Here is a 26,513-nt window from a genome sequence, read left to right on the forward strand (position 1 = left end):
AGGTGAAAACAGGAACTATTGACATGAAATAAAGTGTTTTCAGCAGCTGTTAATACTGATGAGTCTCAGACGATCAACACTCATTCAACAAGACATTCAGGATCATCAGCAGATCATCTCACTTTATTCTGAGTGTTTCTGTTAGAAACTGATTATAAGAGTCAGGATAGAAGAGAAAAGCCTATAAAACATGCTCTACTGAAAGATAATACTGTTATTATCACAATATGACATGAAACATCAATAATAACACAAACACTAATGACACTCATCTTCATCAACCACTACAGGTTACAGCAGTCCATATGAATCTAAATATAGTCGGTAACACTTTAGAATAATGGTCCGTTGTTGACAAGTAACTATGCAGGAAGTAATAAGTAGTTCTACATTAACACTTAACTTAATACACTTAACTAATATAGAAGCAAGATTAACTAAGCAATAAGTAATAGGTAATTTAGGACAGAGGTAGTTCCTTATTAGGTATTTGATAATTACTAAAGAAAAATATCGTCATTGAGAACTACTTACGAACTATGACCAATTAATAAAGAATAACCAATTAATTACTAATCACAACAGTAAAGTCTATAAAGTGAACAATTAGGTTCTTTGTGGAAACTAATTTATGAATATTTAATTTAATTATTATTATTACATTTACAAATGTAAATAATAAGGAAATGATGCTCACGATTGGATTAGTTCACTATTATGAGCTCCATTCAGTTCAATTAATTATTGATCAAACACAAATTAACATCAAATAACGATGTTCTCTTGTCAAAAGCAATTTGTATCCTTAATGAAGACATTGACTGCATTCATATTGTTAAGCACAAAATCACATCTTCCAGATTACAATGTCTGGTAGAATATCACTAGTGCTTCACAGAAATGTACGGCTGTACAGTAGGCTATGTGTCAGATATGAAATATGTTAAATAAGTTTATTGTAAATTACTTGTGAACAACATGTTAACCCCTCACTAATGACTCGAGCGTTACCTTGTCAGTCCGCAGGAACTACTAGTGATCTGGACCATTATTTTAAAGTGAAAACATGTTAACCCCTCACTAATGACTCAAGCGTTACCTTGTCAGTCCGCAGGAACTACTAGTGATCTGGACCATTATTTTAAAGTGAAAACATGTTAACCCCTCACTAATGACTCAGCGTTACCTTGTCAGTCCGCAGGAACTACTAGTGATCTGGACCATTATTTTAAAGTGAAAACATGTTAACCCCTCACTAATATGCCACACTGCAAGAACTATATACAACATAAAAGAACTACAGTGATTGGGTGTAACATTTTTTATTATAAGCACTGAAACATTTAAATAGAAGAAAACACTGCACACTGCAAAATGCACAACTGGGTGTGCAAGAATAAAAGCACTGTGAAAAATATAACATTCTAAAATTAAATTTCACACAGTGATGAAACAGATAAGAAACTGAGCCACAGTAATATCTAGCACACAAATGCTCACTTACACAGGTACTAGCAATTTATTCATGAGCATACTCCAAAATATTAAACTCTGTATTGTCTTTTAATATCTTTTAACAAACATCCTAGAGGACCTTCACGGTGGTTGTGTCCAAGCCAGTATGTCCACTCAATGCATTCCAAGTGTTCCTTCAACAGCTTTTCTGTCCTATTGCCTCTCAACCTCCAGACCTGGTTTTTATATGTTGACCATGCTCGTTCTATATTCTGGGTGTGGCCTCCATGAACTGGGTCAACAAACCACCTGCTATGATTCACAGTGTAGTGAGTGTAGCCAAGTGTGGTTAGAGCTCTCTTGTAGGGTCTCCATTCGTCACTCAAAATGGTTGATCCCTGGCGAACATGTCTTGAGATTACTGGAATCAGGTGATTTCTTGAGCGCTGTTCAACAAGCATAAAATTGGTCGTCTTCGATCACCCTTAATGGCCAAGATACCAAAGACCCACTTTTTCTTCTCCATGTTTCGCCAACTCTTCCTCGTCCATACTAAAAATAAATAAAATAACATTCAATAAGTGTCTTGCTTTTCTTTCCCTGTGAGAAGTGTTGTATTAACACCATTACACTTTTGTCTCTGATGACAAACTAAATATTCAAGATAACATTACAGTGTCCATACTTTTTAGATCTACTTTTTGTCTTTTAATCATTCAATTAAATAACTGTCAAGAATAGCCAGTATAACTTTTACTCAAGCAAAACTTTCTGATGAACGCCTTAAAGGGGACATTGTGTGCACATTTTCCACAAGTTTCAATTTTCAATGATTCTTTAGGGTCTTCATGAAATGTCTGTATTATACTTTAGTTAAAATTCCTCAATGATCGTGTAAAACAACTCCCTTTTTCCCTCTGTTCACAGTGACCCGTTTCAGTGCATTTATCTTTTAATGATAATGAGGTACTGCTCACCCCACCCCTCTCTTCCGTGGGGCGTGCCAACACAAGACATGTGAAATGAATTGCTGCCTTGGACTCTGTATATGGCTTCAAATAGCTAGCTATCTATGACTATGTTTACATGGACATCAATACTCCAATTTTAATACGATTAAGACAATACTCTGATTAAGAGTCTACCATGCAAACAGAGATTTTTGATGACCTTAATCCGGCTAAAGTCATAATCGAAGTAAACACAAATCGAATTAAGACATGTGGAGTATTCCTATTTCAGTCGCATTATTGAAGTGCAGTACAGACATGTAAACACCTTAATCACAATATTACCGTCGTGCAGAACTTTTCGCCGCATTTTGCGACAGGATACGCACACGGCAGCGGTCAACCGTTTGACGGCAAATAAAAGAGCTTCAACACCGCCGTCGTCTGTATGCACTTACAAATAATTAACTGCACTTGAAGCTTTCATAAAATTAAAATATGAATCACCCAAAACTGTATATGGCATCATCAAGAAGACAAACTATATGTTTATATGTGAAATTCTGGGGGAGACGTCGGATGGCGTCGCATGGTGACGTAATGACATGTGCCATTATTCGATCTATGTACTATAACATGTAAAACGGGAACATGAAAGGATTATTCTAAAAGCAACTCATGTAAATACCTCAATCATAATATTGTCTTATTCAGAATAAGGTAAATAATTGGATTACTGATGTCCATGTAAACGTAGTCACTGTAGAAACTGGCTGCAGATTGAAACAGCTCACAGGTTTCAGTTTCATTCTCAGAAAGCCCAAAACGAACCGGCTGCATGTTTTCTTTTCGGCTTTTCTGAGCTGGTAGATATGCCAGAAACCTAAATAGGTGCAAAAAATAAATAAATAAATAAATAAATAAATAAAAATTTAATCTGATGTCCTCTTTAAGAGTTTCTGTATAAAAGGGAGCAAGCCGAAGGAAGAGAGAGAGAGAGACAGAGAGTTTATGCCAAAACATGTTGCTCCAATCATGCTGCTCCTTGCTTTGTTTTACCCTTTCAACAGACAGTTTATTTTAGTACATTTGATTTGAAAGTTGCACTACAGCCATTATATATTATAGCCTTAAAAATAAATACCTTTCTTTTGTGACGGAAGTTGCTTTCATCAATAATGACAAACTCTGTCCTGCCCCCCACAAACTGTCCTGTCTTTCTCTTGTACTTTCTCAAAGCTTTTTTACAGACCATTCTTAGCTTCTTTGTCATTTTGCTCAGTGTTGCTGAGCTTCCGGCTATGCCGTCCTGGATCATATCCACCTGACGTAATCTCAGTCCTTGACAATATCTGTTAACAAGACTGAAAATAGATTGTGTGTAAAAAGATTCACATTGGTCACTGCATTATCACAAAGATGTTTGTTTTAACATATTTGCTCTAAGGCAATGGTTATCAAACTTTTTATGCCAAGTACCACCTCAGAAAACATTTGGCTCTCCAGCTACCACCATAATGATCAACATTAAAATACAGTAGTGTAACGACATTAACAGTGAAGCCAAGAGCAAGATATGCTTCGTCATATTTTCTGCATTTAGATTTGAAAGACCTGCCTGGGTCTGTACAACTTCTATGGCCTTTCTCTTCCCTTTTGCAAACCAATCCATATCCTACTCTACATCCGTTGGCTGTTTTATTTTTTCCTTCTCTTTTCTTTTTCTGCTGATGGCCCATTACAACAATACACCCAGATAGCATCATATTTTCGGCCCAGATACGGCCCACATCTGGCACATGTGGAATGATGATCTGGCCCACATGTAGCGTGGAATGATGGCACTTAGGTGGACCGCTCCTGTTTGCCAGATCTGGACCAAAAGCAGGCCATAGCAATGCCACATGTCAGCCAAGAGCAAAGAAATAAACCTGAGCCACAAAATCTTCATATATTATTTATAGAGTCCTCTCAGCTTGTTAAAAAGCAAAATCACTGAAGGAAAGAAGAGAACAGAAAAAAGAGACAAACAGAAACTCAAGAACTACAACTGACTTCAGCCACAGCCTTACATGAAATCTCTGAAGATCTCTACAGACAACTACACAAACAGCATCACCAGCTTCACTTATTACTAACCAGACTGACTTTATTTCTGTTAAAGGTCTACAGAAGTTCTTATTGAGAATTAACAGAGGTTTAAATCTAACGTTTGTTTCATTTGAAGTCTGATTGCTGATATTTGTGTGTGTCAGTGCTGTTCCCTTTTTTTATATATATTCAAACTGACGTTGCAATTCACATTGTAATAACACAGGGTTTGTAACGTGATAGCATTATATTACACAGCTTCAGGATTCAAATAATTTCAGTGAATCAGGCCATTACGTGACAATTGTGAAACCATCAACAACAAACTCTCATGTACTGCAAATGTGTCAAACACACTGTCACAGCAGCCAACGAAAAACAACAATTAATAGTAAGAGTTAAGATCCAAGCTAATGGAAACACCAGTCACCATTATGGTGACTTCAAATGAAACAAACGTTAGATTTAAACCTCTGTTAATTCTCAATAAGAACTTCTGTAGACCTTTAACAGAAATAAAGTCAGTCTGGTTAGTAATAAGTGAAGCTGGTGATGCTGTTTGTGTAGTTGTCTGTAGAGATCTTCAGAGATTTCATGTAAGGCTGTGGCTGAAGTCAGTTGTAGTTCTTGAGTTTCTGTTTGTCTCTTTTTTCTGTTCTCTTCTTTCCTTTAGTGATTTTGCTTTTTAACAAGCTGAGAGGACTCTATAAATAATATATGAAGATTTTTTGGCTCAGGTTTATTTCTTTGCTCTTGGCTGACATGTGGCATTGCTATGGCCTGCTTTTGGTCCAGATCTGGCAAACAGGAGCGGTCCACCTAAGTGCCGTCATTCCACGCTACATGTGGGCCAGATCATCATTCCACATGTGCCAGATGTGGGCCGTATCTGGGCCGAAAATATGATGCTATCTGGGCAGCATTATCACAAAGAAATGAACTCACTCGGTTACCTGACTGATTTACAATGCATAAATTAATGTCTGTTTACATTTCCCGTAGTTATTGTTTAATTATATTATTACCTGCTCTCTATAAAATCAGTGAGGTGCATTTCTGTAATTCATACCGGTAAATAAAAGTCATCCAGCTGTGTAAGGTGGTCCTGCTCTTTTCGAATATCGATCCAGCTCTGCAGTTCTTTGTAAATTTCCTAGTATGTGATCTTCTGCGGCATACCCTAAATCACCACATTCGGCATTAGTATAGGAGTTTATAAAATTATTTTAATGAATTATGTTAGTTTTCTTACCACTGATATCCATCCCGTGTATGTGTCTTTTGTAGATTCATCGATTCCTTACAGAGGTTACACGTCATTCTTGACTTAATTAGATTATGTTTTTGTAAAAAATCGATCATTTTTTTCGTCCCTTTTCTATCCCTGTGATTACAGAGGGAGAGAATTTTCTTCTCAAGTCCCATAATTGCAGGCAATTGTTACCATCTACTATCAACTTGAAAATGCACGGATTTCACAGACGTTGGTATAGCGCCTTTTTCACGGTCATGACTCCGGAAGTACTGCCTAAATTAATTATTTTAAAGTTTTTCTTTTCTTTCTTTCTTTTTTCTTTCTTTTCAGTTTTCAGGAAATATTTTAATTTAAAATAAAATAAAAGCAGATTCTATGTTAATGTTTATGTCCTTATTTTTCAATATGTAAACATTTTACTGATTTATTAAAATTCACTTACACACTTAAAAATAGTAATTTGTATTTTGTATCCAAGTTAAACATTTACTTCCTCATATTTTAATCAAGTTGTTTTACTATTATCCTGGTTCATAGAATCGGATCCGACTCAAATGATCAAATGAATCAAATAAAATCTAAACGTTACAAGATGACACTGGTTCCATTTAAAGGAGAAAATATTAAAATAAAGAACATAATTAAAGTTTTGGAAGACTTAAAACTGAGTGGAATAATGCCTACGGTCAACTACATATCGTATTGGGACAATATACTCGAAGAATCGTTTCCAGCAGTAGAATTCACGTGCAGAGATGGATGTTTCTGCAACGTTGCGTTGACGCGTCGCCATATTGGAGTTAGCGAATGCGATAGTTCACAATCAGAAGACAGCATGGCGGCGGAGGGAGAGCGCAAAACTGTCCGCAAGAGAAATGCACCTCATCGACTAATTGAGGATGACAAGGAAGAAGCCGGTAATGTATTGTGTCATTTATGTTTTTGTTTTTTTATGTTAGTATCGTGTCCAGTGTTCACGACTGTGGCCCTCGAAATCCACTTTACTGCAGAGTTTAGCTCAAACTTTGGTCAGTCTCACCATATCTTTCTAGCAATCCTGGGGACCTTGATTAGCTTGTTCAGGTGTGTTTAATTAAGGCTGAAAGTGGATTTCAAGGGCCAGAGTTGAGATTGAGTTGAATAATCTTTTTGGTTATAAGCAGCCGTTGACAATTTGTTTGCAAGCAAACTAGCTAGCTAGCTAACGTTATGTAAAGTAAGTTCAAGGCCAAACATTATCAAACACTTCATTTTCCTTTCTCGCCAGGTATCTTAACTGAATCCTGGTGGATTTTATTTTATTTTATTTGTTTAACGTTATTTGCGTAGAGATGCATAAAGGTTGGCACCAGACACTTTTTAATGTTAATGGCTAATTGTGTTTTTTTCCCCCCTCTTAATTAAAAAAAGCTTAATCTTGTTAAACAGACACACACACACACATTTTTGCGATTTTCACATATAATGTTTAAACATATTTATAGCCTAATTTTAGATTTAGATTATAATAACAGGCTATCAGATTTTTTAAAAAAAAATCACCCTTACTCCCAAAAGACATGAAAGTGAGTTGCTGTTAAACTCGGAAACAATTTAAGTAAACTTTATAGTTTTTAAACAATGTGTGTTTCATGTGTCTAACACCATTCTAAATTATGTTTGATAGATTACTTGTTTGTTTTATATTCCAGCACAAGCGCCAACCCAACAGGTGACCATCAATAAACTCAAAGAAGAAAACTCTTTTTTGAAGTCTAAAGTTAAGTTCCTAGAAGAAAAATGCAAAGATGTGGAAAATGAGAGAGATTTTCTTGAGCAGTTTAACCAATGGTGAGAACTGTTTCAGATTGTTTGTTATTTGTCCACATTATTATTATTTATTTTTAAAATGTATTATTATTATTACTACTACTACTATGACCATTTTGGCAAACATTTGATTAAAAAAATACAATATGTTAATGTAAAAGAAAAAACTCTGTATAAACTCTAATTCTCTTATCATTTCACCTTATTGCCATTTTGTTCCAAACTTTTTTGATTTCCATCTGTGGAAAGCTCGTTTGAAATAATGCCTATTGTAAAAAGCACTGCACCATGGGTTTTCAGACTGTTCACTTAAGCCTCCCCAGCAATGCACATTTTAGATGTCTCCCTTATTTAACATAGTTAAATGAACTGATCTGCTGGCTGTGTCCAATAAGGGTGACATTCAAAATTTGACTTCAGGAATAGTTTGACTGGACAACACTAATAAAAATGACTACAAATGATTCTTAATTTTTTACAGCCCTGTCAACTAAAGAAGCAAAAGAGTCAAAGAGGTCTATTGTCATCACAGATTCTTCTGATGAGGACCATGTGCGAGCAGAAAAGAAAAAGTACAGAAAGGGAAGGAAGAAGACCAAGAGAGACAACTCACCTTCTAGTTCCTCCCAGTCCTCATCTTCCTCTGAGGCTTACTCCTCTTCATCACCCCACAAGACCAAAAAGAACAAGGGAAAAAAAACACAGAAAAGTTCAAAAAGCAAAAGAGGTATGTTCGGTGGCCTTTCAGCATTATTTATATTAGTTTTTTTGTGCTTAATTCTCTTCCATTCCAAAAATGTAAGTTTGGTAAACTCTTGTCCTGCAAATGTTGATAACATGTTGATAAAATGTTGATATGTGACCAATAGGTCATTGGCTCAATACAAAATTTTTTATGGTGTAACGCAAGTAAATTAACAGTATATTTTAATAATTTGTATGGTACTATATTGTACTTTTACATATTATTTATTATACACAGAAGCCCTAAAATATGCATGGGTGGCTATGGCTTTACACTCAGTCACTTCTGAATTCAGGAAGTCTGCCTTTACTGAAAAAAGAAATTCCTATATTTATAAATGTATTCACTGATATATTATCTTCTGTACTGTATGATATGCCACTCTCATGTAGAGTCTGCCTATATGCTTTCAGAATAACTACAAAATAATGATATTTGGAGAAACTTGTTAAGATTAATGGATTTTAGTGTTATAAGAAGACATTGTTTTTATTAATAATGTACTATAATCTAGCAAAATGTTGTTCTTTGTCAGTATTTTTACCAGAGCAAGTAATCGGAAGATACAAAAAGGTCCTGAGGTACCTGTCAAAAGGAGCAACCAAAACAGAGGCTTACCTCAAGTGTGGCGTGGACAGGAAAACGATTGTGGACTCATGTGCCATTGCTGAATTGGAGGCCTGTGACATCACAGCTTACAACAAATTGCGTGCTACATTTCAAAAGGGCAGAAGCTGTCCGACTTTGCAGAACGTTGCCGACAGTTGTGCACACTGCAACCAGTGTGCACTGCCATAGAGGAAAAAAAGAGAAATGGAGAGCTAATAGAAATTACACAAAAAAGTAAATAACATGTTTACCAGTGGCTGTATGTTCTTACCTGTGTAGGATATGTTCTTAGTTTATCCTATATATATATATATATATATATAGCCATCATGTTTAGCTTAGTTTTTCATCACAGTTTCTTGAATGTATTGAATGTTGTTTCATTCTGAAATGCAGAATGTGGCTGAAATGCAGAATGTTTAATCACTGTGCCAAATTTATTTTAAGAATTTAATTTTAGTTTAATTTTAAAATTTAGTTTAATTCAGAAATATTTTTCACAGTGCTTTATTCTTGCACACCCAGTTGTGCATTTTTGCATTGTGCAGTTATTTCTTCTATTTAAATGTTTCAGTGCTTATAATAAAAAATGTTAGACCCAATCACTGTAGTTCTTTTATGTTGTATATAGTTCTTGCAGTGTGGCATATTAGTGAGGGTTAACATGTTTTTCACTTTAAAATAATGGTCCAGATCACTAGTAGTTCCTGCAGACTGACAAGGTAACGCTTGAGTCATTAGTGAGGGGTTAACATGTTTTTCACTTTAAAATAATGGTCCAGATCACTAGTAGTTCCTGCAGACTGACAAGGTAACGCTTGAGTCATTAGTGAGGGGTTAACATGTTTTTCACTTTAAAATAATGGTCCAGATCACTAGTAGTTCCTGCGGACTGACAAGGTAACGCTCGAGTCATTAGTGAGGTTAACATGTTTTTCACTTTAAAATAATGGTCCAGATCACTAGTAGTTCCTGCGGACTGACAAGGTAACGCTCGAGTCATTAGTGAGGGGTTAACATGTTTTTCACTTTAAAATAATGGTCCAGATCACTAGTAGTTCCTGCGGACTGACAAGGTAACGCTTGAGTCATTAGTGAGGGGTTAACATGTTGTTCACAAGTAATTTACAATAAACTTATTTAACATATTTCATATCTGACACATAGCCTACTGTACAGCCGTACATTTCTGTGAAGCACTAGTGATATTCTACCAGACATTGTAATCTGGAAGATGTGATTTTGTGCTTAACAATATAAATGCAGTCAATGTCTTCATTAAGGATACAAATTGCTTTTGACAAGAGAACATCGTTATTTGATGTTAATTTGTGTTTGATCAATAATTAATTGAACTGAATGGAGCTCATAATAGTGAACTAATCCAATCGTGAACATCATTTCCTTATTTGTAAATGTAATAATAATAATAATTAAATTAAATATTCATAAATTAGTTTCCACAAAGAACCTAATTGTTCATTTTATAGACTTTACTGTTGTGATTAGTAATTAATTGGTTATTCTTTATTAATTGGTCATAGTTCGTAAGTAGTTCTCAATGACGATATTTTTCTTTAGTAATTATCAAATAACTAATAAGGAACTACCTCTGTCCTAAATTACCTATTACTTATTGCTTAGTTAATCTTGCTTCTATATTAGTTAAGTGTATTAAGTTAAGTGTTAATGTAGAACTACTTATTACTTCCTGCATAGTTACTTGTCAACAACGGACCATTATTCTAAAGTGTTACCATACAGTCTGCTTTTATGACAACTATAGAGTACAAAACAGTACAAAAAAAAATCACAGCAGAAACACTGGAGATAGATTCTTCAGTGAAGCTCCTCCCACAAGAATCACATCATCAGTGAAACTCCTCCCACAAGAATCACATCATCAGTGAAACTCCTCCCACAAGAATCACATCATCAGTGAAGCTCCGCCCACAGTAATTCAGCAATAAATGCTGGAATATTCCCATCAGTTTACAAGTGAAGACGAGCATCAGAGCATCAGGAAGAGCTGAGTTTATTAAAGAGGACAGAGAGAAGATGAGAGATCCAGAACCCTGCAGAATCAAACACACTGAAGATACTGAACAACAAACAGGTTGCTGTTTATTCTTCTCTCTTTATTAATAGTGTTGATGGTTATAACGCTTCAAGCAGATTTAGATTTGCTGTAATAGGAAAGAATTTTTCCAATAAAAATAATACAGCTGAAGCATCAAATAATAAGAGCTGTTGCACATGAGACACTTCAAACAGCGCTGATGTAGAAAACCAGAAGTAATGCTAACTACAGGATAACATGCTGCTGCGGCAGAAATAGACACATGTTATTACCGCATTCAGTTCAGGGTTTGTACAACCTTTTGAGAGAGAAATTCAAGCACTTTTCAGTGACAACACAACTATTTACAGCACTTTAAACTATAAAAATTATTCAATTTAAATGTTATTTTTAATTACATTTCTGTGGTAAACAAACAATTATTAAAAATACATCAAATAACCACTATAACCAGTAGATGGCAGCAGAGGAGCGATTATTGGTTTATTAGTCATTCATTTTTACTTTCTGCTTTATATTTTGAAATTATAATTTACTATTATAAAATAAAAAATCTAATATTTTACACTTTGTTTATGATTTAAGAAAAGTCACAAAATGCCTTGAAACACAAACTTTTCTTTAATTTGCAGCTGAATCACAGATCGAGAGCGTTTCTTAATTTGTACTTTTGTGATCGAGACCTTTGTTCTGTGTTTAGTAATCTCTCTCTACTTGACCATCTCTGCCACATATGTATGTATAGAACTAAATTGAAAAACATTGTGTTTTATAATTTAACATTTTAACTTCATTGAGAATTGTATTAAGCATGGACTTTACTTTCATTAAAAAGGCTCATTTTGTAAATGTAAGCTATTAATTTAAATCATAGACAAACGCAAACTGGGTGCTTAATGCAAATGGACACATTTACAAAATCAGGTGATAATGTTCGTCCATCGATACAAATGTCTCTTTATGATTAGAGACAAAAGAATGAGGTTAATCTCCATTAGTTTTAGTGATCGTGTAGATTTGCAAAGACACTGATGGAAGATACACCACAATAAATCTTCAGCTTTTGGTTTTATTTCTAATCAAACACAAAACCTCTTTAAGTAAATGAATTAAATCTGTTCTTTTCTGAAGAGTTATAAACGCCTGTCCCGATGTGGAAACGCCCAGTAATTGAGAAACGCCCTCTTTTTGTTCTGAAAACACTTCAGTTCATTCCAAGAAGACAACAAGACAGACTTAATCCAGCGTTATCTTCACTTCCTGCTGAATCTGATCTTTTATTATTATTATTATTATTATTATTATTGTCAGTATCGTGTCCTGATTCTCTGAGAGTTGAGAAATAAAAGCGGACGCCAGTTTAAAGTAGTTTTCTGACCAACTTTTTTCCAGCTTTGATGTAGAGGCTAATTTCTAGGAGAAAGTAGTATTGTAGCAGTAATGAAGTATTGTCTTCTCAGCAAAGCTCTGTTGTTGTAGATCATTAAATCGTGATGTTGTCTCAGAAGTCTGTCTGAAGTCTCTTTCGGAGGAACCGTGAACAAACGCTGTCTGTAAAGTCATTGTCTGATAAAGGAGCGAGTCATAAAGCTTTCGGACGAGTCTGAGGAGAGGTCAGTAATTCACGGTGTTTCACATAGAAACACAAACATCAGACACATTTTCCATGTTTGGACTGATAATGTGCTGTTACTGAATGTCTCGTGATCACTGAGTGTAATGCATTGCTGCTAACGCGATCTTCTCTTTATTCATTTATCTTTGGCAGATCACATTTCTTATAGTCGCTTTTAAACTTAGTTTTAGCTTCTATGTTATTATTAGTTATTGTAAAGTCTTACTTATTTAATGTTTTCTGTTCTCATGTCAGATATGTATAGCTCTGTGTAGATAAGCGCTAATGTTGTGTAAGGGACCGTCTACAAATTCCAGTCATAGTGCAAAAACAAAACGTTAACTACGTCCAGTTATTAAATCAAATGAATGATTTTTACAAAGTTGTAGTAAATGCTGAGGCCAGACTGACTTACTGAATGTGAGCTACAACATTTGGAATGTGGGACCTTTTGCTGAATCACAGTAATTATCTTCTAATTGAGTACTGTACATGTATAAAGAGGTAATTGAGTACCGTACGTGTATAAAGAGGTGATTGAGTACCGTACATGTATAAAGAGGTGATTGAGTACCGTACATGTGTAAAGAGGTAATTGAGTACCGTACGTGTATAAAGAGGTGATTGAGTACCGTACATGTATAAAGAGGTAATTGAGTATGGCTCTTGTGTTCTGAGTATAGGGTTGTAACTGTATGAGATTTTCACAGTATGATAATCATCTCAGTAAATATCACAGTTTCACGATATGTATTAAACAATCATTCTTATCAGTAACAATGACTCTTAAAAGAATAAGAAGTCTCACTTCTGAAAAAAATTAAATGTAAAAAAAGAAAAAAAAAACAATTAAAAATAAAGCTATAACACTTAATGTTTTAAAATGTTATCAAATGAACATTTAACAACTCCTTTTATTTTTGGGAAAGTGCTGCACAACAGAGGTATAGTAAGTTAAAACATGGACAAACATGATATTCCTTAAAAGTAATGTTTAAAACATCCATTATTATAAAGAATAGTATTATTGTTGTTATAACTTAAGTCGACTACTCTGGTTCGATTGCTATTCCTGCAGTAAAACACGCCCTCCTCAAAGAAATGCATAAATAAATAAATGTGAAAATAAATAAATGTACAAATAAATGTGGGAATAAATAAAAAATAGATGTGGAAAAAATACATAAGAAACTAAAATTATAAATAATTATTTATTTTTGCTTTTTTACATTTCTTTCTTTATTTGTTTCTAATAACGGCAGGATTGGCATTCCGTACGATTAATCGTTTGACAGCACTAATAATAATAATATCATGGCTATAATAACATCCTCCGCAAACCTTAAAGGGGTCCTATTATGCTTTTTCACTTTTTGAATTTTAGTCAGTGTGTAGTGTATGTTTGGGCATAAAACGATCTACAAAGTTACAAATCTCAAAGTCAACTCCAAAGCGAGATATTTCGTTTTTAAAAAATCCCTTTTCAAGAACTACAGCGAACGGCTCGTTTGGACTACAAAGTTGTTTTCCTGTATTTGTGATATCACAAATTGGCCCATTAGAATATCATTAAAATAAATCTAGCCTGCGGACATTTGAACGGTTGGGGGGGGAGAACGATTGAGCACTGCACGTTTCAAAATGGAAACCCGGTGCGGGTGTTTTTATATCACTGTATTTCTGAAGGAAACCAACTCTCTTCAGAAAATTTTGGATATCATTTTCATTTCATCTTGCATGTAATGTCTGATAAAGTAGCGTATGTGAGCGGAGCTCTGCTTTGTGTACAGCGTTACCGGGGAAACCTCGCTTTCAATCCAACAGCGCCTCCTGCTGGCAGAGAATTAATTTGCATATATATGCCGCCACAAATAGTGTAAGTCTGTGAGACTATGATATAAATAAATTCTACTGTATAACAGTTTCAGTGCAATTCATGTTATAATGTTAGAATTAACAGTAAACATAATACATATTACCGTTGCACTTATCTGTAGGCTACATAAATGCAGTTATTTTTAAGATGTTGTTGACATCCCATCTAAAATGTGATTTAGCCACAAAAAACCCAACAACAATAACGTTACCACTTTAATATGTCTTGCAATATCCGTGCGTGCAAAGGTTCAGCGCGATCCTCTTGTTCAATAGTCTCGGGGTCTTAATTGATATGTCAATATTGACTTGCTGTTCTGGCAAGGGGCGGGGCAATACTGAAACACCGTCTAAGCTGTTCGCCAATCACAACGCACTGGGACAGCTAACCAATCACAACACATTTAGTTTTTCAGCAGGCGGGTCTTCATCAAACCCAAAACTAATCGAGTCGTTTGTGTCAGGCTGGGGCGAAAGGTGTTGTAAATTATGTTTATATTTTCGAACCACCAACCATGAGAGCATGTTCTAGTACACCCCCAAAACAAAATCAAGACTTTGTAAAAGAGCATAATAGGACCCCTTTAAGCCCGGTACACACCAAGCCGACGCCGACAAAGTTGGGTCCAAAGTTGCCCTGACACACAAAGCTAACGCTCGATACCCGACGGCCAAGTAGCACGTCCGTTCTGCGCCTTTTCTCGCGCACTGGTTCGCCAGCTGGACAGCCAATCAGAATGATCAGATGGCCCGACTGACCGACGAGCTCCGACGACGATTCAACATGTCAAATCAGCCGAAAAAAAGCCGACGAGGACCAATTTCAGCCGACGGCGTGGAACACACTGAGAAAACTTAGTCGCCCGACGAACAAAAACTGCCCGATGGCCGACCGTCGGCTTGGTGTGCTTTAGATAAAGTTGGATTAATATGTCTGTACAGTACCAGTCAAAAGTTTGGACACATTACAGTTTTTAATGATTTTTTTAAAGAAGTCTCTTATGCTCATCAATCTATACATTTATTTGATGAAAAATAGCCTACAGGAAAAAAACAACAACAACAACAAAACAAACAGTAATTTTGTGAAATAGAAAAGTAAAAAAAGAAAAGAAAAAGAAAAGCAGCATTTATTTAAAATATAAATATTTTATAACAATACCGTTCAAAAGTTTGCAATTCAATGGGTCAGTATTTTTTTTTCCTTTTCTTTTTTAAAGATATGAATACATTTATTCATAAGGATGTGTTAAATTGATGCTTAAAATTCAGCTATGATTCAAATAAACAGATTTTTTAAAGTATGGTAAAAATAGAAAACCATTACTTTTTTTTTTATTATTATTTTTTTTTAAATGCAAGTTTCACAATATTTTAGTTATTTCTGTATTTCTGATTGAATAAATGCATATTGATTTTTATTGGGGATGGGGGGCCTCCAAATGTCTAGAACCGGCCCTGGACAACACTTTGTATTTTTAAGGCTTCAAAGATAGAATTTGGAGGACATCTGCTTTACTTATATTAATGCATAAACGTGTAAATTAGTTAAAAATAAATAAACTGATTTCTTGTTGATTTTGGCAAATCTGCTTCTTCCACACAGAAATTCATGTTCAGTGAAGCTCCTCACAACAATCACACATTCAGCAGTAAATGCTGGAATATTCCCATCAGTTTACAAGTGAAGACGAGCATCAGAGCATCAGGAAGAGCTGAGTTTATTAAAGAGGACAGAGAGAAGATGAGAGATCCAGAACCCTGCAGAATCAAACACACTGAAGATACTGAACAACAAACAGGTTATTTTTCATTCTTCACTAATAATGCTGACCGTTATAATGTTTCAAGTAGTTCTAGATTGTTTGTGTTGTAATAGGAAAAATCTTTAGAGCTCTGCAATAATACAGCTGAAGCATCAAATACAGGTTTCTGTAAACTGGGTAATTTTTTAACAAAATTATTTGTTAGATAACTGTGTAGTTGATCAAACATATTTAATAGTTCTCTCTATAGAAACATGGGATTTGTGCCTATAATGTTTTAAAAATCATAATTTGAAGATCAATGTACCTCATTCACTGATGAATGAAAAAGTTTCAGAGATGTTTATATAAAATGTACTGGATGTATTTATATTTATATATATATTTATTATTTATAAAACTTCACCAAAATGTTGTATAGCAATTGTCAACTGTCTGCTGTTACATCAGGGTTCATGTTTATGTCTTTACACATTTCTTTTTTTTAATGTAATAATGAAAATAATCCAGTTTTACTTTTATTTCAGAGTTAATTGAAGAAAAGGAAGAGAATAAAGAATTGAGTGAAGCTGAAGGAATAAATCACTTCAGAACTGGAAAAAAACCTTTGAGTTGCTCTCAAACTCAGAAAGATTTAAAGAGAAGAAGAGCCAAGAAATCTTTCACCTGCACTCAGTGTGGAAAGAGACTGACAAGCAAACAGAGTCTTGAGCTTCACATAAGAGTTCATACTGGAGAGAAACCTTACAAGTGTTCACACTGTGACAAGAGATTCAATCAGTCAGGACACCTGAAAACACATGAGAGGATCCACACTGGAGAGAAACCGTACACATGTGATCAATGCGGGAAGAGTTTCACACGAAAAGGACAACTTACGGACCACATGAGAGTTCATACGGGAGAGAAACCATTCACTTGTGATCAGTGCGGGAAGAGTTTCACACTATCATCAAACCTTAAGATACACATGAACATCCACACTAGAGAGAAACTGTACACATGTGATCAATGCGGGAAAACATTTTTGTGGGCTTCATACTTGAAGAAACACCTGAGAGTTCATACAAAGGAGAAGCCATATTCATGTCATTTGTGTGGAAAGAGTTTTTCACTTCTACAACATTTAAAAGTACATCAGAAAATACACACTGGTGTGAGAGAGTACATGTGCTTTGAGTGTGAGAAGACTTTTACTTCAGCAACCCGTTTAAAACGGCATAAGAGGATTCACACTGGAGAGAAACCTTACAAGTGTTCACACTGTGACAAGAGATTCAATCAGTCAGGAGCTCTGAAAACACATGAGATGATTCACGCTGGAGAGAAACCGTACACATGTGATCAGTGCGGGAAGAGTTTCACACAAAAAGGACAACTTACGGCACATATGAGAGTTCATACAGGAGAGAAACCATTCACTTGTGATCAGTGCGGGAAGAGTTTCTCACGATCAGCAAACCTTAAGATACACATGAACATCCACACTAGAGAGAAACTGTACACATGTGATCAATGCGGGAAAACATTTTTGTGGGCTTCATACTTGAAGAAACACCTGAGAGTTCATACAAAGGAGAAGCCACATTCATGTAATTTGTGTGGAAAGAGTTTTTCACTTCTACAACATTTAAAAGTACATCAGAAAATACACACTGGTGTGAGAGATTACATGTGCTTTGAGTGTGAGAAGACTTTTACTACAGCGAGCCGTTTAAAACAGCATGAGATGATTCACACTGGAGAGAAACCTTACAAGTGTTCACACTGTGACAAGAGATTCAGTGTGTCATCAAATCTGAAAACACATGAGAGGATTCACACTGGATAGAAACCGTATCACTGCACTGCATGTGGGAAGCGTTTCAATCAATCTTCTGCTCTACACAGTCATACAAAAAACAATAACAGTAAGTAGATCATTTTCAGATCTTTCAGGTCTGATGTTGCGTCATCACCAAATGTGACAGAATAATGCATCAAGCAATAGAATATCATCTGCATAAATATGTCATAACAAGCAACATGAGCAGGGTTTGAAAATGAAAAAAAAAAAGTAAATCGGTTCACTCCGAGTAGAATCGATATTTTAACGTTTCTGTTCCTGCGTTCCTCTGTATTATTAGCGTTCCGAAACCGGTTTGAGTAGAAAAAATAACAGTTAATAGTGTTATATTTTTTTAAAATGGTCTTTGCCTATAATAATAATAATAATAATAATAATAATAATACAGTTTTCTTCACACAAAAAAAAAATAATGAAAAAAACAGAAAAAGATGGTATCTTAACCCGCTGCGCTTAGTCACAGCCAGCATCATCTTTTCTAGATTTGCCTAAATGTAGGCTACTAAACAAAATAAAGAAATATCTATTAATGCTTTAAAGACATTGAATTATTTTTTAAAGATATTTAAAAATGTTTGCTGCATTTTGCAGTTATTTTGGTTATATTATTTTCACTCAAAATCCCCTTTTTTCTTTCTATTAAATATAAATGTAATTTAGTACAAATTCCGGGTATCTCTTGTTCTTTGAAACCACAATAATGGAGAAGACTGCTGACTTGACAATGATCCAGAAGAAGAACATTGACACCCTCCACAAGCAGTGTAAGTCACAGAAGGTCATTACTGAAAGGTGTGGCTGTTTACAGAGTGCTGTATCAAAGCATATTAAATGCAAAGTTGACTGGAAGGAAGAATTTGGGTAGGAAAAGGTGCACAAGCAACAGGGATGACCGCAAGCTTGAGAATACAGTCAAGCAAAGCCGATTCAAACACTTGTGAGAGCTTCACAAGGAGAGAACTGAAGCTGGAGTCAGTGCATCAAGAGTCACCACGCTCAGAAGTCTTCAGGAAAAGGGCTACCAAGCCACTTCTGAAGCAGAGACAACGTCAGAAGCATCTTAACTGGGCTGTGGAGAAAAGAACTGGACTGTTGCTCAGTGGTCCAAAGTCCTCGTTTCAAATGAAAGTAAATTTTGCATTTCATTTGGAAATCAGGGTCCTAGAGTCTGGAGGAAGAGTGGAGAGGCACAGAATCCGTGTTGCTTGAAGTCCAGTGTAAAGTTTCCACAGTCAGTGATGATTTGGGCTGCCATGTCATCTGCTGGTGTTGGTCCACTGTGTTTTCTGAAGTCCACAGTCAACGCAGCCATCTACCAGGAAATTTTAGAGCACTTCATGCTTCCTTCTGCTGACAAGCTTTATGGAGATGCTGATTTCATTTTCCAACAGGACTTGGCACCTACACACAGTGCCAAAGCAACCAGTATCTGGTTTAAGGACCATGGTATCCCTGTTCTTAATTGGCCAGCAAACTCGCCTGACCTGAACCCCATAGAGAATCAATGGGGTATTGTGAAGAGGAAGATGAGAGACACCAGACCCAACAATGCAGATGAGCTGAAGGCCACTATCAGAGCAACCTGGGCTCTCATAACACCTGAGCAGTGCCACAGACTGATCGACTCCATGCCACGCTGCATTGCTGCAGTAATTCAGGCAAAAGGAGCCCCAACTAAGTATTGAGTGCTGTACATGCTCATACTTTTCATTTTCATACTTTTCAGTTGGCCAAAATTTCTAAACATCCTTTCTTTGTATTGGTCTTAAGTAATATTCTAATATTCTGAGATAATGAATTTGGGATTTTCCTTAGTTGTCAGTTATAATCATCAAAATTAAAAGAAATAAACATTTGAAATATATCAGTCTATGTGTAATGAATGAATATAATATACAAGTTTCACTTTTTGAATGGAATTAGTGAAATAAATCAACTTTTTGATGATATTCTAATTATATGACCAGCACCTGTATTTACTATGAATTGAAACCTTTGTAAAAATAAGAAAAGTAATAAATGAATAAATGATAGATTTATGAGACTTGTGAACCCTTAAAACTTAAAAGTATTACCACTATTAATAAGCAGTCTTAACAACAAAGCATATGTTTAATACATATTGTAGATACATACATTTAATACATATTGCATTTTCATACCGTCTGACATTCATTTAGCTTGTTCTGTGTTTTTTAAAGCGTAATTAAATATTCTCAGGGGGGAGGCCCATTGCTCCGCATAAGGTTCATTCAAGAGTAGTTTACAACTCCGAAGAATGCATGCCATGGCGACATGGACGATTTTGTAAAGACTTTTCACATGTCTGTAGTTGACTTAAACAAACATTTTAAATGAGCCGGAACGTTATGGGTAAAAGGATTGGTTCCTGCAAAAGCCATAAACTCGCTCTTCAAAGACGTGACCCTTCAAATCACGCTCCCATCAGGCAAGATGTTACATCGTCATATGGTCTGTCTACATATGTTTCTTAGTAGACAACCAATAGTATATTTTCAGCTAAGGGTATGTTTCACCCTGCTGATAAAGAACGTTCAGAAAAGTACGACCATATACAACTATATAAGTGTAGAACTAGATCACAGGCTCACCCTAGTAGGCTAATACTCTAAGATATGGTCGCTTTTTTTAAATTTTTTATTTAGCTTTTTAAGCAGTAATATGCCTTGAAATAAGTTAAATATAAAATTTTCTAAAAGACAAAACTTAAATAAGGAATCTCCGCATTTGACGGAAGATACGTCAACGCTGTGACAAACACCCAGAACCTTCACATATGGAACTTTTTAAAATATTGCTAGTTTATTTTTTTAAATATACAGAAAGACTTTGGCGAAATGTTTTATCGCATGTGTGAGGGGGTTAAAACATTGGAGATGATACTTAAAATAAGAACCTTTTAAAGATGCTGAAGTGTTTAATGTGGAATAAATCTAATATAAACTATTCTTTAGTTGAAATAAGAGTCACCGGACATCAGCTGAAGTAGGGATACTCTCTTTTAGAGAGAAGGTTAGCAGATTAACATCTCAGATCATCTGGTCTGTAACTCGGCCCTCACCCTCCCTTGTCTTGTCTGTGTCGAGATTACCCCAAAGAGGAGCTGCGAGTTTTGTTTATATTTGATATCGTTTACACCTTAAACATTTTTATTTATTATTTATTTTATTTTTGGAAATCTTTAATTCACAGAATGGACATCATTGTTCACAGAAAAAAAAAAAAAAAAAAAAAAGTAAGACATTTTATTATCGCCTAGCCTGGCTATTGTAAATGTTTATTTTTATATAATATGTTACATATAATCACATTTTATTTATTGACATCTTTAAAAGATGAGAATGATGTGTTTTATAAGTTCAATAAACTTAAATAAATGCTAAATATGTGTTTAAAATGTATGATGAATGAACTGCCTTTGTAACATTTTGTGATACCATACCATGTATTACCATTGGTGATTTTCAGAGTCTTAAAAGCATATTAATGGCTAAAGTCTGATTATACTGTATTCAGCACAAACTGGTCTACAATAGTATGCCAGCAGCATGAACGTGCATGTTTGTGTTTTTAAGAAAAACAGCATTTATGTGTGGTCAGTGAAAAAAACTAAAATACTTGTTTAAAATGCGTGATAAATGGTTTGCTTTGCTGAAACATGACTGTTACTTACAAAAACAAAACAAAACAAAAAAAAAAGTTTGTTACTTGAGTCTCTTTTTAGCTTGAAATGTTTATTTTTATACTGTATGCTATACATATAATCGCTGGAGCGCGGTAGAAGTTTTGACATTTGTGTTTTTCAGTATCTTAAAAATATACAGTATTACTGGTTAAAGTCTGATTATAGTGTATTCAGTACAAACTGTGTTACAATAATATGTTAGCATCATGAATGTACATGCTTGTGTTTTGCAAATTTATGATGAAATTTCTTGAGTTTTCATAATTAAGATAGCTTACAATCAATATTTTATTAAAATGGTTGTATGCAGAATTTTGGTAGGCGTACAGTAAAAAAAAAAAAATCATCTCATGTGTTTTCAGGGCTCCTGACTGACTGAATCTCTTGTTACAGTGTGAACACTTGTAAGGTTTCTCTCCAGTATGAACTCTCACGTGAAGCTCAAGATGACGTTTTCTTGTCGATCTCTTTCCACACTGAGTGCAGGTGAAAGATTTCTTGGCTCTTCTTTTCTTTAATACTTTCTGAGTTTGAGAGCAACTTACAGGATTTTTTCCAGTTCTGAAGTAATTTATTCCCTCAGCTTCACTCAATTATTCATTCTCCTCATTTTCTTCAATCAACTCTGAAATAAAAGTAAAAATGGTTTATTTTCATTAACTCATAAAAAAAAAAAGAAATGTGAAAAGACATCACAACGTGAACCCTGATGTAACAGCAATAAGTAGACAATTGCTATACAACATTTTGATCATTTTGATGCATTTTTATAAATAAATGTATATAAAGATAAATAAATCCAGTACATTTTATATATACAGTTCTGAAACTTTTTTATTCATCAATGAATAAGGTACATTGATCTTCAAATTATGATTTTTAAAACATTATAGGCACAAATTCCATGTTTCTATAGAGAGAACTATTAAACATGTTTGATCAACTACACAGTTATCTAACATAAACAATTTTGTTGAAAAAAGTACCCAGTTTACAGAAAGTGTCCCTTATTATTTGATTATTCAGCTATATTACTGCAGAGCTCTAAAGATTTTTCCTATTACAACACAAACAATCTAGAACTACTTGAAACATTATAACGGTCAGCATTATTAGTGAAGAATGAAAAATAACCTGTTTGTTGTTCAGTATCTTCAGTGTGTTTGATTCTGCAGGGTTCTGGATCTCTCATCTTCTCTCTGTCCTCTTTAATAAACTCAGCTCTTCCTGATGCTCTGATGCTCGTCTTCACTTGTAAACTGATGGGAATATTCCAGCATTAACTGCTGAATGTGTGATTGTTGTGAGGAGCTTCACTGAACATGAATTTCTGTGTGGAAGAAACAGATTTGCCAAAATAAACAATAAATCTGTTTACTTATTTTTAACTAATTTACACATTTAAGCATTAATATAAGTAAAGCAGATGTCCTCCAAATTCTATCTTTGAAGCCATAAAATTACAAAGTGTTGTCCAGGGCCGGTTCTAGACATTTGGAGCCCTCCCACAGTCAATAAAAAGTACTTGAAACAAATATGATTCCTAAACATTTTATTTATACATTTCATTTTAAAATTTGTACAGTTTTACTTACGTAATACCAATCAAAAGTTTAGACACATTACTATTTTTAATGTTTTTGAAAGAAGTCGCTTATGATCATCAAGTCTGCATTCATTCGATCAGAAATACAAAAATAACTAAAATATTGTGAAACTTCCATCAATCATCAACCGCTTATCCGAAGCCGGGTCGCGGGGGCAGCAGTCTCAGCAAGGAACTCCAGACTTCCCTCTCCTCAGACACTTCCTCCAGCTCCTCCGGGGGAACCCCAAGGCATTGCCAGGCAAGCTGAGAGACATAGTCCCTCCAGCGTGTCTTGGGTCTTCCCCGGGGGCCTCCTCCCAGTGGGACAAGCCCGGAATACTTCCCCAGGTAGACCTCCAGGAGACATCCAGAACAGGTGTCTGAGCCACCTCAACTGGTTCCTCTCGATATGGAGGAGCAGTGGCTCTACACCGAGCTCCTCCCGTGTGACAGAGCTCCTCACCCTATCTCTAAGGGTGCGCCCTGCCACCCTGGGAAGGAAGCTTATTTCGGCCGCTTGTATCTGAGATCTTGTCCTTTCGTTCATGACCCAAAGCTCATGACCATAGGTGAGAGTAAGAACGTAGATTGACCGGTAGATCGAGAGCTTTGCCTTTTGGCTCAGCCCCTTCTTTACCACAACAGACCGGTACATCGACCACATTGCTGCTGCCGCCGCACCAATCCATCTGTCAATCTCACGCTCCATCCTTCCCTCACTCGTGAACAAGACCCCAAGATACTTAAACTGCTCCACCTGGGGCAAAAACTCTCCTCCAACCTGGAGAGGGCAAGCCACCCGTTTCCGGTCAAGCGCCATGGCCTCGGATTTGGAGGTGCTGATTCTCATATCCCCGTCGCATCACACTCTACTGCAAACCGTCCCAGTGCACGAGGTACTTTTTTTTGAAACATTAAACAAAATGGTCTCATGTGTTTGCTTTTGAAATTTGAATACTTCCAAAAACTTCTTTGCTTTGACTTTTTTAGCTATTTTGCTAGTCAGCTCCCGAGGCGATGTCATTCACTGTACGCGCAAATTCAAAGCATCACGTTTGGGCACATCATCAGTGCTCGCACTCTTTTAAACTTGTAATAGACCGGTGAATGATCTGTCCAGAAATGTCCCTGATTGACATATATATTTAGAATACATTGCAATCACTCCAAAATAGAGGCCGACAACTCACACACCTGCATTAGGAGCTGTACTTCTTTGCGTGCCTGTTTAGCCAGTGAAAATGCCATGAATAGGACAGTGGGCAAATGGATAAAGTGAAGCATAGTGTGAAATCATGAGTTTTAAAGTGTGTTGATCGCGCGTCTCCAGTGAAACCGAACTCTCCTTCTGTCCGTATTCGATTCGCATGGACCGACCGTCACGCAGAGTACACGTGATCATGCAGGATACAAACACACACTTCACAAGATCTCACAGCTGGATTCGACTAAGTCTGCAAGGTTTGTGAAATTTAATGTTTAAGACATTCAAATATCTGTTTAAATTATATAAATATATTATATAATATTTTCTGAATGCTGATGGTAAACGAGAAAGTATTATGTTTGCCTTTCTACTAATAATATAAATGCAATCATTATAATACTTTTTGTATTCATTTTAATTCCTTTGTTTAACGTTCTATCTGATTATTAGACAGACTTCTATCCCTATTAGACAGAACTGTTAAGCTGTGACAGCAAACAATAAAGAGGGAGAATGCAAGCGCTGTGTGCTCGGGTGCTGCCGTTCTCAGCGCTGTCAAAATAAACATATGGCACACAATCAATATAAATGTCCCTCCTCAAACAAATCGAAAAAATTTTCCCTTGAGCTGTTTCCATACATAATTTCACCTATTGCGTAAATTATATAGGCCAGTAGCCTGTGCTTCATTCATTTGAAACAAAGCTTATTTATATAGACTATTATTAAATTGTATAGACCTACATAAAATTATTTTTATTAACAAGTGTCATGTTTTTTTTTTTTTTTTTTACTTTGTTATAGAATATTTAGATACTTGATCATCAAGCAATAATCATGAACAGGTGCAGTTGTATTATTAGGGGTTCAAGCACAAAGTGCTGAAACTCTCTTGTAATTGTAAGGATTTTTTTTTATTATTATTTTTCTCCGGTAAAACTGATCGTGCAGCCCAAACCGTAAGGCTTAGAGAGCTGAAACCTGGTCAGATCGTAGTAGTATTGCTCGCTACTCAGATACAAAGCCTCGCCCCAATCGGCCTAACGGTGGCGCTATAGCACAAAAACCTAAAATTGTACACATTTTTGGCCGCAGCTCGTACACCGTTTGTCATCAATTTTAACATCGTTTTTCCCCCGCAAAATTGAGTTATATCTGAAACCTATTTTTGCGAACTAGTCCTAGGTTATTAACCCGATCGGAATCAAACCGCTTCAGAAATATTCCCTTGACACTGACTATCAATAATTATCAAAAAAAAAGTTTAAATTTTGATTTTCGCGTGAAACAGTACGTCAATTAGCGTCAATTAGCCAAATATTATTTGAAGCATAACTTCAACGGAATGAGATATCTTCACCAAACTTGGTATAAATGTGTATGAGCTCAATCTTTGGTCAAATAAAAAAAATTGCGAGAAAATAACGAGATTTTTTGGCTCTGTAATCACGTGGCGTTTCACAAATCCACGCAATATGTATATCGTTTAATAGATCTCCTCATAATGAACAAATTTGCCTCAAGAAACATTGCTGTTAATCAAGTCGTTCATTAATTATTCACAAATATGTTAAAAACCTACTTTTGCGAACTAGTCTCTGTTTTTTTGCTCAATCTCGATCAAACCACTGCAGTAATAATCTCTGGACTCCCTAGATCAATAATTATCAAAAAAAATGTGTCCTTTGGTTAGCTTTAAGTAGCTCATTTTAAAAGGGGGTGTGGTCACATACAACCATAAGCCTATAAAACCTAAACAAAAACTTGAAACATTACAAAAGTTGATGAAAATATGTGTCAGATAACTCTTAACAAGCATGCAATGTTTCATGTAGATTGGACCATAGGTGGCGCTATAACAGTGAAAAGGGCCTCTAAAACAGTATTTCTATAGTAAATGACCTCAAATTGCAATG

At 35.5% G+C, this 26,513-nt stretch overlaps 3 protein-coding genes across 3 annotated transcripts; 1 reads left to right on the forward strand and 2 right to left on the reverse strand.

The window, feature by feature from the left end:
- Positions 1 to 1,905: 1,905 nt before the first annotated feature.
- On the reverse strand, positions 1,906 to 7,504 carry LOC131535836 (uncharacterized). Its single transcript, XM_058768341.1, has 4 exons — positions 5,749 to 7,504; positions 5,566 to 5,676; positions 3,550 to 3,769; positions 1,906 to 2,007 (listed from the first exon to the last, which is right to left on the reverse strand). Exons 1-4 carry the CDS (start codon positions 5,919 to 5,921, stop codon positions 1,906 to 1,908), a joined length of 606 nt encoding a protein of 201 aa, XP_058624324.1. The 5' UTR covers positions 5,922 to 7,504.
- A 4,848-nt stretch (positions 7,505 to 12,352) lies between these two features.
- Positions 12,353 to 18,081, forward strand: LOC131536502 (gastrula zinc finger protein XlCGF57.1-like). Its single transcript, XM_058769476.1, has 3 exons — positions 12,353 to 12,607; positions 16,091 to 16,286; positions 16,778 to 18,081. The coding sequence occupies exons 2-3, from the start codon at positions 16,097 to 16,099 to the stop codon at positions 18,079 to 18,081; spliced, it is 1,494 nt and encodes a 497-aa protein (XP_058625459.1). The 5' UTR covers positions 12,353 to 12,607; positions 16,091 to 16,096.
- A 5,061-nt stretch (positions 18,082 to 23,142) lies between these two features.
- Positions 23,143 to 24,413, reverse strand: LOC131536570 (uncharacterized). The gene has a single exon (XM_058769602.1). It carries the CDS (start codon positions 24,238 to 24,240, stop codon positions 23,602 to 23,604), a length of 639 nt encoding a protein of 212 aa, XP_058625585.1. The 5' UTR covers positions 24,241 to 24,413; the 3' UTR covers positions 23,143 to 23,601.
- Positions 24,414 to 26,513: the final 2,100 nt, after the last annotated feature.

The sequence above is a fragment of the Onychostoma macrolepis genome, chromosome 03, assembly GCF_012432095.1.
Source record: "Onychostoma macrolepis isolate SWU-2019 chromosome 03, ASM1243209v1, whole genome shotgun sequence".
Lineage (NCBI taxonomy): Eukaryota > Metazoa > Chordata > Actinopteri > Cypriniformes > Cyprinidae > Onychostoma > Onychostoma macrolepis.

Coding starts and splice junctions, on each gene's coding strand:
- LOC131535836 (XM_058768341.1), bottom strand. CDS start 5,921: ATGGGACTTGAGAAGAAAATTCTCTCCCTCTGTAATCACAGGGATAGA. Junction 5,677..5,748: donor ACACGGGATGGATATCAGTG/GTAAGAAAACTA, acceptor GTGGTGATTTAG/GGTATGCCGCAGAAGATCAC. Junction 2,008..3,549: donor ACTTCCGTCACAAAAGAAAG/GTATTTATTTTT, acceptor ATTTATTTTTAG/TATGGACGAGGAAGAGTTGG.
- LOC131536502 (XM_058769476.1), top strand. CDS start 16,097: ATGTTCAGTGAAGCTCCTCACAACAATCACACATTCAGCAGTAAATGC. Junction 16,287..16,777: donor AGATACTGAACAACAAACAG/GTTATTTTTCAT, acceptor CTTTTATTTCAG/AGTTAATTGAAGAAAAGGAA.
- LOC131536570 (XM_058769602.1), bottom strand. CDS start 24,240: ATGAGAATCAGCACCTCCAAATCCGAGGCCATGGCGCTTGACCGGAAA.